Below are 13,224 nucleotides of genomic sequence, written 5' to 3' on the forward strand. Positions count from 1 at the left end.
GCCTGCTGCCCTCCCTGCTGCAGGAATCCGGAGCGTGTGGCTGGATGGTGGGTGCAGGGTGCTCCTGCCCTGCAGGAAGGCAGGATAATCACTTCCCTTCTCTCTTCAAAACCAGACAATAGGTACAATCCTGGAGAAAACAGGCAGTGAGCGGGGTTTTCCAGAGCGGATAGAAAAAAACTGCCAAGAGAGCTCTGAAATGGAGAAGTTGTGTTTGTATCCGGGGCCGGGCGGCTGTGCTGAAGGTCACCCTGTGTTCCTCCTCCTGCTGTGCTGGGCACCACTGAGCTCCTGGTGGGAGCTGTTCCCTCTGTGTCCCTGGTAACAGTTTCAGCCAAGCCCCTTTACAGGCACTCCAGCAAGAAGACTTCCCCCTGGAAATCACTTTTGTGGAGCCTTGCCAGCCTGCTTCCATCTAAATCCGAGGGATGAATGCTGCAACAGACTGTGTGTGTGGAGGTCTGGTACAAAACAAGCGCCATCCAAGCCTTCCAGTTCAGTGGCAAGGACTGGTGGGGCCTGGCTGCCAGAAAAATCTGGAAGTAGGTTGAGTTGCTGATTTTAAGGAGCCTCATTCCCTCTTCCTTTTGGCACAGTACCACCTTGAGAGGGATCCTTCCAATACCCCCTGTTCTGTGCTGTAAGAGGGAGGAAATGGAGCGCTGGGCTCTGGAGGTGGGATGGACCTGTCCCTGGCAGGCTTTACTTGGGACAGGTCCCAGCACATCCCAGTCTCCTACAGGTTCTTAGGTGTGTTATTTTTGGGAGACCTGGCTGGTTTTACCTGTCTGGGGTGCTCTGGATGGGGACTCTGAGGTCACACAGCAGTGGTCTGGCTGTGGGATCTGCAGGGCAGGGTCAGCTCTGGAGAGGGAAAGAGATCCCACCACTGCCCCACGCCGGTGGATGCCCCAGTGCTTCCCCGCACCACCCTCCTGCAGTCCCGCTCTCCAGCCTTCCTGGAATGCCAGTACCGCCCCAGCACAGCCCCACCGTGGCTGGCTGGTCCCGCCACAGCCCCCTTACACGGTACAGCTCTGCTGTGGCCCTTACTGGTCCCAGTACAGCTCGTTTTGGCTCATACTGGCCCCAAGAGAGCTCGTTATATATCATGCAGAACCTAGTACAGCCCCTTTATGTCTCGTACTGGTCCCAGTCCCTCCCGTTCTGTCTCGTACTGGTCCCAGTCCCTCCCGCCGCAGCGCTGCCCCCCTGCCGGCGCACGGAGCCCCGCCCCTCAGCGACACCCGCCGGCACTTGACGGACAGCTCGCCTCGTCCTCTCGACCAATCAGCTCCGGGGGCGGGCTCTCATTTCCGCAATTCTGGCGGCTGATTGGCCGAGTTCCTGCTCCCGCCCAATGGCTGTGCAGGGAGGGGGCGTGGCCGGGCCGGGGCGTGGCCGCCGCCGTGTCCCGGCATGGCGGAGCGGCCGCGCCGCCGCTGAGGCGCCGCCATGGCCAAGAGCCGCGGGGGCGGCGGGCCCAGCTCGCCCGGCGGGCGCAGCCTGGCGGGCACCCGCGAGAGCCTCGCCGACCCTGGCGGCGATGAGCTTAGTTCGCTCGGCTCCGACTCCGAGATCAACGGCGGCGGCCCCGAGGAGCGGCGCGTCGATAAGTTCGGCTTCATCGTGGGCAGCCGCGGCGCCGAGGGGACGTGAGTGGGGCCGTGAGGGGGGACCGTGAGGGGGGGCCGGGGCCGTGGCCGTAAGGGGCCGGGGGGACACTGTGGCACCGAGGCGCAGAGGAGCCGCCCCAGGCCCGGCCCAGTCCGCTCCGGCCGCTCGGCCCCCGCAGGGCCGGGCCTGGGGCTGGGCCGGGCCGGCCGCGGCTCTCCCCGCCCCGGGGGGGTTTGTCCCCGCCGCCCCCGGGGCCGCCCGGGACCGCTGTCAGGCATCGTTGGTGCCCATGGCGGAGGCCGCAGCAGCCGGGATGTGAACAAGGGAACCAGACTAGGAGACCTGCGGGTGTTCAGCCTGGAGAAGAGAAGGTTTCGAGCAGAGCTTAAGAGCGCGTTTTAGTGCCTAAAAGGGCTGCAAGGGAAGCTGGACTCCTGCCTTGGGCAAGGACCTGGAGTGACAGGATAAGGAGGAATGGTTTTCTTCTGTCAGAGGGCAGGGTTAGGTGGGACATCGGGGAGAAATCGTTCCCTGTGAGGGTGCTGAGGCCCTGGCACAGGGTGCCCATAGAAGCTGTGGCTGCCCCTGGATCCCTGGAAATGTCCAAGGCCAGGCTGGACACTGGGGCTTGGAGCACCCTGGGATAGTGGAAAGTGTCCCTGCCCATGGCAGGGGGTGGCATTGGATGAGCTTTAAGGTCCCTTCCCACTCCAAACCATTCCATGATGTTGTGATGGCTCTGTGAAGAGCCCCAAAAGCTGTTCCAGCCGTCCCATCTCCCTCTGAAGAGAGTGAATGGCTGGGAAGTGGTGTCCACCCCATTTGGGATCGGGGAGTTGCCAGCACACGGGGTCAGTGTCTGGTCAGCTCCAGACACTGATTCCAGTGGACCTTTGGCCTCTGTCAATCCAAGGAGGCCAGGCCGTGGTGTCCTTCCAAGGACCCCTTGTTGGCAGTGCTGGCAAAGGCACCATGGCCAGCCCGCTCTGCGGAGGAAACCCTCGGAGGAAGTGAGGCTAACCCGAGGCGCTGGGCCCCAGGGCGGTGCTGACACCCAGGAATGTGCTGTTGCTGTCGAGCTGGTTCAGCAGCGTGTTTGGCGTTTGCCTTCCTGGCCGTGCTTTCACAGCAACGCCCAGAGAAAGTCGGGATGGCAGTGGGAACAGCGTGTGGCAGCCAGCTCCTCTCCTGCTGGGACATCGCCTGGAGCGTGCTCCCTGGGTTTTGCCCACCTGAGTGCTCTGGTGCCAGCTGTGCCTCTGTTTCCCTCTCTATGAGGAGCAGAGTGTTCACCCCCCATAGCCTGTGGGTCCTACTGGGTGGGTCTGGGGATGAAAAGGTGCTGGAGGTTGGAATGTTGGCACTGGGCAAGGTGCATCACTCCGGGTGATAAACCTTGTCCCTCGGCACTGTGGGAGTGGTGTGGCCTCTCCTTCTCGTGGTGCTGCACCCTGTCCTGGCCACACACCACATTTAGGGGACACTTGTCCTGGCTGCCATTTCTGTGGCTATCCCTGTCCCTGAGTGGGTGTCCCTGTCCCTGCAGCAGGCAGCAGCAGCTCTGGATGAAGGTTGCTTAGCTGCTCCCAAGGGTGCTGACAGTATGGTGGCTGCAGTCACTGGGGACCGAGCCTCTGCAGCACCCACAGATGTGCTGGGGCCCAATCCTGCCCTGCTCCAGAGCTTTATTGGCTCACTGTCTGCCCAGGAGGGATGAAGGGGAATACATGACCTCCTGCTGTGGCTCCCAGAGTTGGGTTTGCCCTGCTGGGAGGGGAAGCACAGGAAGGGCAGGCAGGGTATCCGAGCATCCACAGAGGGTCTGAGGGCACCACGAAGGGCCGAGCTGTGGGGATGTCATCCAGTGTGGATGCAGAGGAGCACATTCCTGGCGTAGGGCATCCCGTCACTTCCCCGCCTGGAGTGCCCCCACCCTCCCGCCTGGGCCATATGAAATGCAGCCGGTCCTCGCTCCCTGCCCTCTGCCAAGCAGCCATCAGCTGGGAACAGCTTCCAGTCTGTGCTGGCGGGGCTCCAGCAGGCGCACAGCCAGCTCCTGTATCCAGCGTCCCGCGCTCCCGAGCTTCCCACGCCTCGCGGAGCCCCGGCTGGAGGCCAGCCTGCCTCCATCTCCGTGCCGGGCTGGGGAGCTGCCGGCCATGCCTGGCCGTGCTGGGGAGGGTGGGGAGCCAAGCAAAGCAGATCCTTTGGGAGCGGGTTTGCTCTTGGAACAATCGTGCTCGCCCCGTCCGACCCGCTGCGGTGGGTGGGACTCGGCGGGGAAGGGCTGGGCAGGGCGCGGGGCAGCGCTGCCAGCTGGATGCGGCCCTGGGCTCACCCTGCCGCTCGCTTTCCGGCTCGGCATGTGGAGGGAGGAGGCAGGGCCTGCATGTCCTGTAGTGGGGCTGGGTGCTGGAGGATGCTCAGCACCAGGCCACTGGCCTCGAGTCCTCAGGAAGGATCTGATTCTTCCTGAGATTGGTGTGGCCACAGAACAGTGTGGAGCAGAGCCTGGGAAGGCATTGAGTCTTCACTGATGGCTTGGAGGAGCGTCTGCTCTCCTTGGATGTCCCTGCCTGGGCCTGCCCGAGCTGCCTGTCACCCATCTCTGCACAGATGCAGTGCCACAGGGGGTTGGAGGCCGCGGTGCCAGCTTCAGCATCGCAGAGCATCCCCCCTGCCTCAGCAGGGTTAAATCGGATTCCCTGGCTAGACTGAGCCGTTTCTGGAAAACACTCCCCTCCCTCCTAAGGGACCCTGGTCCGGGCTCAGCGCCGGGCCTGGAGCAGCGCCAGGCATTGGGAGCGCAGTGTGGCTGGAGCTGTGTGAATGACACGATGCTTATGGCCCTGACTCTCTCCAAGTGCAGCTGGCCTCTGCCACAGGGTTCAGGTCTTGCTCATCCCTCACCTTCCTGGTGTGTCCCTGGGGATGCTGCAGCACGTGCTGTGTGCAGTGCAGGCAGCTCCTGAGAGGTTTGAGCAGCTCTGCTGGTGCAGTGACTTCACTCACGGGTGGCGAGCGCTTCCGGCAGCAGCCGAAGCACCGGCGCTGCCGAGCGTGTCCTGAGCCCTGCACCTTGAGGGGTGCAGGCACCTGGCATGGGGGATACCCAGGGTGCTCAGGAGGCCAGGGGGCTCAGCACCCTACGGAGGGCCGGCGCCCACTGACCGGCCTCTTCCTCCCGGTCCCACAGGCTGGAAGAGGTGCCCTTGGAGGTGCTCCGGCAGCGGGAATCCAAGTGGCTGGATATGCTCAACAACTGGGACAAGTGGATGGCCAAGAAACACAAGAAGGTAAGTGACAGCTGTGTCGCCTCTGGGAGGTGGCAGTGAGGGACAGCCAGGCACAGCAGTGTCCCTTTGGTGCAGCCTGGTGGCACTGGCTCCCTGCAGGCAGGCGTCTGTATGCCTTTGGATGATGCTGTTGGCTTGAATGAGCTGTTCACTCCCGTTGGAAACTGGAGCCTGGGGGGGCTGAGTGGTCCCAAGCCAGCCCACTTCTGCCTCCAACTCTTCCCTGCCGGGCTGGAGCTTTCCTAGAGCTTTTTTGGCTGCCTGCAGGCAGCCATGGGAATTGTTTGCTCATGGAAACTTCTGTTCTGAGCATCTTGCAGACCAAAAAAAGCTCGGTGTAGGAAATGTTTGAGCCTCATGCGCGTGACACTGGTCTGCGAACAGGGGTCCCTGGGAGACTCCTGGCTGGCTCCATGGCTTGGTTTGCTGGTGCTCCCTGATCCCCTGAGCCTGCAGATGAGGCGGGAATTGGAATGCAGCAAGTCCAGGGTTGTTGCTGTGTGTCTGCGGGGGGCAGTGAAGCTGCTGGTATGGGACAGCAGTGGCAGAGAGTGGCCAAAGGGCCTTCTCCTTCTCCTCCTCCCCATGCTGGCAGAGTCTCCTCAGTGTGCTCAGAGTGCTGTCCCTACTCAGTGCCTGGTGAATGACACCGGAATCCCTCATCTGTTTCTTGGCTGCTCTTAAAGGATTTGGGAGAGTTTTCTGGGCCATGGCAGGCGGGTGCTTTGTTCCATGGGCAATTTCCGCCACTCTCCGGCCGTGTGCCACAGGGTGTCCTCTGGGATGGGGTGAGTGCTCCAGCAGCCCTGCGCCTGGCACAGCAACTCCCTTGTGCTTGGGCTGAGCCTCTGGGAGTCTCCATGAGGCTGATGTGCTGTATAGTCTGTCTTGCAGCAAAAATCTATGCCTGGAGCTTTGGAGAGGCTGCTCTGGAATGCTGCTCTGTGCCTGTATCCCTGGGGCTGCTCAGGGAAGGCTGCCAGGCCTGGCCTTGGATGCTGTCAGCTACCTTGGTCTGGCAGGAGCCTGCATGGTGCAGGTCCCTGCTGCTCTGGGGGAGCTCCCTGAGTCTCTGAAAAACCCCAGTACTTTTCTGGCTGTCTCACCAGGGTTGGCAGGCAGCCCATCGATCCCTGGGCCAGCTCCTGCCAGGCTTGCTCACACCTGCACTGCTCCAACATCCCAAAACGCTCCCTGCCTGGCCCTGATCCCAGCAGAGCCTGACCCCACATCCTTCATGGTGCTGCACTGTGCCAGCACCGCGTGCTGGAAGGAGGGCAGACGTGTGGGTGGGCAGCTCCCACTGTTCTCCTGGCACGGGCAGCACTCTGACTTCACCTTGCTTTCAGCATCCCTCAGCCCAGACACACTCCCAGATCACGGTGGGATCGTGGGGGTGATGGCAGGACCCACGTGGGTCCAAGGGGATGAGCTGCTTGGCCCTGGTGGCGCTGGCCCGGCCGGCTGGAGGGGCTGCTGAACCAAAACCCAGCGAGGCGGTTTCCTTCCTGGCAGCTCAGCCAGCAGGAAGGGGAGCTGGCTGGAAATGGGAGCTGTCAGCCATGGAGCTGCCCACAGCAGCCCTGGGCATCGTCCGCTGTGTTTCCTGCCAGCACAAAGGGACCTGCCCGTGCAAACAACAGTGAGGGAGCAGCAAACCCCCTGGGGAGGTGATGGTACTGTGCTTGGAAACAGCCACCTGCTCCTTGGTTGCTCCAGCAAACAGGGAAACACAGCTATGGGCAGGCAGGGGAGGCCTGGGGAGGATTTGGGAGCTGTTGGCTGCTGCTCTCAGAGCTCTGGCACAGTTGGCATGTGCCACCCAAGCAGGGACATGAGGAGGGGAGGCTGTGCTATGGTTTTGCAGGGTGTTGTGGGGAGTGACTGTGCTGAAAGCACCAGGCTTGTGGGGCTCACCTTGCTGCATACCCTGGCTGAGGACTGCGAGGAAAAGAACACATAAGGATGTGGAGCTGCTGGAGAGAGTCCAGAGGAGGCCATGGAGATGCTATGAGGGCTGGAGCTCCTCTGCTCTGGAGCCAGGCTGGGAGAGCTGGGGGTGCTCACCTGGAGAGGAGAAGGCTCCAGGGAGAGCTCAGAGCCCCTTGCAGGGCCTGAAGGGGCTCCAGGAGAGCTGGAGAGGGACTGGGGACAAGGGATGGAGGGACAGGACACAGGGAATGGCTTCCCCCTGCCAGAGGGCAGGGTTATATGGGATATTGGGAATTAGGAATTGTTCCCTGGGGGGGTTGGGAGGCCCTGGCACAGGGTGCCCAGAGAAGCTATGGCTGCCCCTGCAAGTGTCCAAGGCCAGACTGGACAGGGCTTGGAGCACCCTGGGATAGTGGGAGTGGGCCCTGCCCATGGAATGAGATGGTCTCTAATGTCCCTGCCAATCCAAACCATTCCATTGTGTGATTTGGAGCTGCTGCTGTGATGAGGAGTTGGAGTGGGTTGTTGGGGGCTCTGTTTTGGTCCCTGCTGGTGTAGGCAGCACCAGAGCTAAGCTGGCTCAGCTCCCCACGCAGGGTAGGCACCGACTGCCTCGCCTGGACTTTGGTCCTGGCTGGTGCCCACTGCCAAGGAAACCAGGGGCACAGGAAACTCTGGGCATGGAGCTGGCTCCAGGGGCCTCAGGATCTGGCCATGTATAGAGATAGGACCAGACCTGCCCTTCTGCCCAGGATGAGCAGGTGGAAAGACTGAGACACTTGTCAGGGTGCACATCCCTGCTTTCCACAGTGGGGTGGGGGACTGGACTGGGGGCTGGGGAGCTTCCCCTGTGTTCTCAGTGCTTCCCATGTGGGACAGAGCCACTTGCTCCCCACCTTGACTCCACTGTTTGCTTTTCCAGCTCCCAGCAGGATCTGGCTTTGAGGCAGTGCCAGGCTTGTTTGGAGCTGTTTGCAAGCCACAAAGCCTCTGTTGGGCCTCTGGCAGCTCCCCCGTGCTGCTGGTGCTTGACTGCCATTCCAGCTGGCATCCCAGGGGCTCAGGGACACTTCTCCTTGTTTGGGAAGCAGCAGGAGACCAGCCTGTGGCCGTGGTGCTGGCCTGGCTCCCACCTTGCCCCAGGAGTCTCTTTGTTTCCCAGCGCTCTGTGATTTTCCCGTGACGGCTGTGTCTCTCCCGCAGATCCGGCTGCGGTGCCAGAAGGGGATCCCGCCCTCGCTGCGGGGCCGTGCCTGGCAGTACCTCTCTGGGAGCAAGGTCAAGCTGGAGCAGAACATGGGCAAGTTCGATGTGAGTCCTGCTGGGGACCCTCCTGCACCACCAGGGAGGGGGCAGTGCTGGGGTGGCTCCTGGTCAGGCTTGGGTGTATGTTGGGATCTCAGACATCTTAGGGGTGTCAAGGGTGTTGCTCACCCCAGTCTTGCCCACCCCAGGAACTGGACCTCCTCACAGGAGATCCGAAGTGGCTGGATGTGATCGAGCGGGATCTCCATCGGCAGTTCCCCTTCCATGAGATGTTCGTCTCACGTGGAGGCCATGGGTATGTGGAGCTCCTGTGTGTCCAGCCCTCAGCAGCCATGGATGGGGTGGGCACTGTCTGTCCCAGCTCATGGAGCCACACTCGTGTCCCCAGCGTCCTCCCCATTCCTCCAACATTCCCTATACTCCCACAGTCGCAGAACATCCACTAGCTGAAAACAGGATGGCTCAGACCAGCTCTGACACCCAGTGGGGTGGGAATTGCTATGACAGGAGGGCAGAGAGAGGAGGTGGCAGCCTGTGGCCTCCATTTCACCAGAAAAATGCTGCTCCCAATGTGTTGGGGAGTGCCTGTGCCCGTGTGCTTGCAGCTGGGCTCCTGCCTGTCCGTGGCTCACTCTGGGCAGGGTGGTTGTCTCCATGCCTCGACTCCCAGATCCAGGCAGGATCTGCCCTCTATGGGCCGAGCTTCTGAGAGCTGTTGTGTCCTGCAGCCCCGGGTTTGTGTGGAAAAGGGATCCCAGCCGGGGACTGACCCAGGCTCGTGCCTGGCATGCAGGGGGAAGGCTGCTGGGCCACATGCGTGCCGTGTGCCCAGCTGTGCGTGCCCGGGTGTCTCTGCAGGCAGCAGGACCTGTTCCGGGTGCTGAAGGCGTACACGCTGTACCGCCCCGAGGAGGGCTACTGCCAGGCCCAGGCGCCCATCGCCGCCGTCCTGCTCATGCACATGCCGGCCGAGGTACGGGCACACGGCTCAGGGGACAGCTGGCACCTCTGGGAGGGTGTGGGGCCCCTTGGGGGGTGTTGATGAGTGGGGTGCCCGGCTCAGAGCAACACAGAGTGCCCCAGGGGTGCTCTGCTGCTTCCCACCCTCTCCCGTGGTCCCTAGGAACAGGGAGTGGGCCACAGGAATGCCCTCTGGGTGCTCACCTGCTGTATCTTGGCTTGCAGCAAGCGTTCTGGTGCTTGGTGCAGATCTGTGAGAAGTACCTCCCTGGCTACTACAGCGAGAAACTGGTGAGTAAAGTGCTCATGGTGCTTTCAGCAGTGGCAGGGACCTGCAGGGTTCTGCATCTGGGTTGGGGCAACCCCCAGGATCAGTCCGGGCTGGGGATGAAGGGATCAAGAGCAGCCCTGGGGAGAAGGACATGGAGGTGCTGGTTGGTGAGGGTTGGCCACACCCTGGCCATGTGTCCTGGGCTGAGTCCCCAGTGTGCGCAGCAGGGGAGAGAGGATCCTGTCCCTCTGCCCTGCGCTGGTGAGACCCCACCTGCACAGCTGCCCCAGCCCTGGGGCCCAGCTCAGGAAGGACCTGGAGCTGCTGGAGCCAGTCCAGAGGAATCCATGGAGCTGCTCTGAGGGCTTGAGCCCCTCTGCTTTGGAGCCAGGCTGGGAGAGCTGGGGGTGCTCACCTGGACAAGAGAGGGCTCCAGGAGAGCAAAGGAGGGACTTGGGACAAAGGATGGAGTGACAGGACACAGGGAATGTCTTCCCAGTGCCAGAGGGCAGGGATAGATGGGATATTGGGAATGAATTGTTCCCTGGGAGGATGGGCAGGCCCTGGCACAGGGTGCCCAGAGCAGTTTTGGCCACCCTATCCCTGGCAGTGTTCCAGGCCAGGTTAGACAGGGCTTGGAGCAACCTGGGATAGTGGAAGGTACCACATGGCAATTGCGTGGAATGAGATGAGTTTTAAGGTCCCTTCCAACCCAAACCATTCCATGATTCTGCATCTCCAGGCAAAAACTTGTCCAGCTCCTTACCCTAGGGAAGGAAGGGGTCTCGGGAGGGGCTGGGTATTCTGAGTCTCCCTGTTGTGCTCTGGCTCCCAGAAGCATTTCATATTCAGAGATGAGGGTGTCAGTGCAACATCCATGGGACACAGCTCTGTTCATATCAGGTGTGGAGGGTTGGCTGCCTTTGCTGGGGCCAGGCACTGGGAGCTGATCCCAGGGCTGGGGTATTCACTGGGATGCTGCTCCCTGTCCCTGCAGGAAGCCATCCAGCTGGATGGACAGATCCTCTTCTCACTGCTGCACAAGGTCTCACCTGTGGCCTACAAACACCTGAGCAAGCAGAAGATTGACCCCATCCTGTACATGACAGAGTGGTTCATGTGCGCCTTCTCCCGCACGCTGCCCTGGAGCTCCGTCCTGCGCGTCTGGGACATGTTCTTCTGTGAAGGTGGGAGCTCCCCACCATCCTCATCCTCCTCCTGGGCTGACTGCACTCCCCACAGCCATGGGACTTGTAGCAGGGCAGGTTTGGGGCAGCCACATGCCTGGGGTGGAGGTGGACTGTTTTCCTGGGGATTAGGAAGCGTGTACATCCCAAATTCACCCTCTTGCATGTCGTGACTGTTAGTGAGGCTGGGATCTGCTGCCCCACAGCATTTGAGAGACATGGTGGCAGTGTCACTCTGTCCTGCCTGGTACTCACTGCCTCACGTCTCCTCTTGCAGGAGTGAAGATCATCTTCCGGGTGGGCCTGGTGCTACTCAAACACACCCTGGGCTCCTCGGACAAACTCAAATCCTGCCAGGGCCAGTATGAGACCATGGAGAGGCTGAGGGCCCTCAGCCCCAAAATCATGCAGGAGGCCTTCCTGGTGCAGGAGGTGAGCTGCTGGGGACGGTCTGGGGTCCCAGTGCCACCCAGCTGGCCAGTGCTGCCAGACTGGGCTGTCCCTGGGTGGGCGGAGCATGGGCAGCAGCTCCCAAAAAGCTTGGTTAGCATTGCCTGTGCCCTGAGGGGGATCCCACACCCAGCCCCGCTGGCACTGTCGCTGATGGCACAAGTGTCCCCACAGGTCATCGAGCTGCCGGTGACGGAGCGTCAGATCGAGCGGGAGCACCTGATCCAGCTGAAGAAGTGGCGGGAGACGCACGGAGAGCTGCAGTGCAAGTCCCCCCCGCGCCTGCACGGGGCCAAGGCCATCAGCGAGGCGGAGCCCGCGCCGCGAAAGGCGCTGGAGCCCGTCCCCTCCATCATCGTTTCCCCCGGGCCCGCCCCCGTGCCCAAAGCCCGCAAGAGCAAGGAGAAGAGCCGGGAAAAGGGCCCGGCCAGTCCTGCCAACGGCCCCGGGGCCGAGGGCAACGGGGCGCCCGGCACGACCCGGGAGCTGCTGCACCCCCAGGTCTCCCCCCACCACCAGTCCAAGGAGAGCCTGAGCTCCCGGGAGAGCGAGGACACGTACTTGTAGGGCCCGGCCCGCACCCCGGGCAGCCGGGCTCAGCGGGGCTGCGCACGGACCCGGGCGCGAGGACACCGAGGGGGACCCCTGGCACCCGGCGCTGGGGGCTCTGAGCTGGAGGGATGGGACAGGGCGGCTGTGCGGCTCCGTGAGAACAGCGTGGCCCTCTCAGGGCATCCGTGGAGCTTGGCCAGGTGTGGTGACCAAAGGGGACACCGTGGGTCTGCGCTGGGTGCCCACCCCGCAGGGTGCTGGCACCACGAGCGGTGGGAGCCCGGGCAGGGGGTGGCTGAGCCACCCGAGCTCCCTCCCCACACTGGGGGGCTGGGCTGCCCCTTGGGCCCTTCTCCCCGTCCCAGAGCCCCTCGACCCATCACCCCCCGGGTCCCTCCTGTAGCCCCCACTCTGTGCCAGCCGGGCAGCCCCAGCCCCGGTTCCCGAGCACTTAGGCCTGACACAGGGCACTGGGGGTACACGAGGAGCCCTGGGACCCCTCGCCCCCCTCTTATCTAGTGAGGATATATCAAGCTGTAGCCCTATATGTAGTACCCAACTTACCTACTCACTGAGCCTATTTATTATTCCTCCGAGGCAGGACAGGGACCGAGGCAGGATGCGCTAGAGGCAGCGGGATTTGCGTTTTGGGGCTAAAGCCCCCCCCATCCCATCCCCTCCCATCCCCAAGTTCCCCACAGCTCAGGGGGAGTGTTTACCCTGCCAGGGCTCACCCCACCACTGCCGCCCCCCCAGGCCCAGCGCAGGTGAGACGGGGTGGGTGAGCAGCAGCCAGGTGCTCCCTGGTTGTGGGGTCCCCTCTGCCCCCCCTGCCCTCCCCGAGGGCGGGTGGTGGGTTTGTAAAATAAAGTGGGAAAAGCAGTTTTGTACAAAGGGGTCAATAAAGCGAGTGTGTAAAGGCGCAGCCCTGGCTCTCACCTCTCTTGGCCTGGGATGGAGGGTGGCAGGAGGCAAGGGTGTCACCTCCCACTTGCTGCAGCAGTACCAGCTTCGGGGGGCACCCTGACCTGGACCCTACCCATGGTTCTCTGTCTCTGGGGAGCACCCTCCCCTGCATCCCATTTGCACTGGACACTGACTCTGGCATGCACCCCTCCCTGGGTCCCATCTCCCCTAGCTGCCCTTGTCCTGTGGGGCAGATGCTGGGCAGTGTCCTGGGAAGGGCCACGCTGCTGTCACTGCTTTGTCACTGCTCTGTCACCGCAGAGGGTGGCACAGCCCTGCTGTCTCACCCAGCCTTGGGCTGACCGTTTGAAGTGGAATGGGAAGAGACGAGACCTGCCCCAACTTGTGATAGTGGTGATTGCCAGGCTCTGGAGCACTCCCATCCCAGCACCCAGGCCTTTCCCCTTCTCCCACTGTCACAGCTCCTGTGGCTGAATACAGCCAGGGGACCCCTAATTAATCCCATGACACCCCAGAGCTCAACTTCCCATCCCAAAATGGTGCCCACACCATCTCTCTCCTTCTGGCAGGCAGGAATTTTGCCCAAATCTCCATTCCTTCCTTCACAAACCCCTTTTTCAGGCGGTGGACCTGGTTTGGTGAATCCCCTCTCCAGGCCCGGTGTTGAGTATGTGGGACCCGGCTGGTTGCAGGGGGTGGGGGTAGAGTGTGGTTGGCAGTGGCTCCCAGAGGGTCTCCCTTGGTTGCGCACCCCGGTCTGTTGAAC

The 13,224-nt window shown here is 62.3% G+C and overlaps 1 protein-coding gene across 1 annotated transcript; it reads left to right on the forward strand.

Annotated features, from left to right (window-relative positions):
• The first annotated feature begins 1,398 nt into the window (after positions 1–1,398).
• Positions 1,399–12,456, forward strand: TBC1D10A (TBC1 domain family member 10A). Its single transcript, XM_041488975.1, has 9 exons — positions 1,399–1,655; positions 4,814–4,913; positions 8,049–8,156; positions 8,300–8,406; positions 8,970–9,084; positions 9,297–9,362; positions 10,340–10,529; positions 10,807–10,961; positions 11,154–12,456. Exons 1-9 carry the CDS (start codon positions 1,456–1,458, stop codon positions 11,544–11,546), a joined length of 1,434 nt encoding a protein of 477 aa, XP_041344909.1. The 5' UTR covers positions 1,399–1,455; the 3' UTR covers positions 11,547–12,456.
• Positions 12,457–13,224: the final 768 nt, after the last annotated feature.

This window comes from Pyrgilauda ruficollis, unplaced genomic scaffold, assembly GCF_017590135.1.
Source record: "Pyrgilauda ruficollis isolate IOZ18807 unplaced genomic scaffold, ASM1759013v1 scaffold9, whole genome shotgun sequence".
NCBI classification, from domain to species: domain Eukaryota; kingdom Metazoa; phylum Chordata; class Aves; order Passeriformes; family Passeridae; genus Pyrgilauda; species Pyrgilauda ruficollis.

Excerpts from the sequence above, each read along its gene's own strand:
- TBC1D10A (XM_041488975.1), top strand. The coding sequence starts at position 1,456 with ATGGCCAAGAGCCGCGGGGGCGGCGGGCCCAGCTCGCCCGGCGGGCGC. Across the intron at positions 1,656-4,813 it reads AGCCGCGGCGCCGAGGGGAC|GCTGGAAGAGGTGCCCTTGG; the intron begins GTGAGTGGGGCC and ends CCGGTCCCACAG. Across the intron at positions 10,962-11,153 it reads AGGCCTTCCTGGTGCAGGAG|GTCATCGAGCTGCCGGTGAC; the intron begins GTGAGCTGCTGG and ends GTGTCCCCACAG.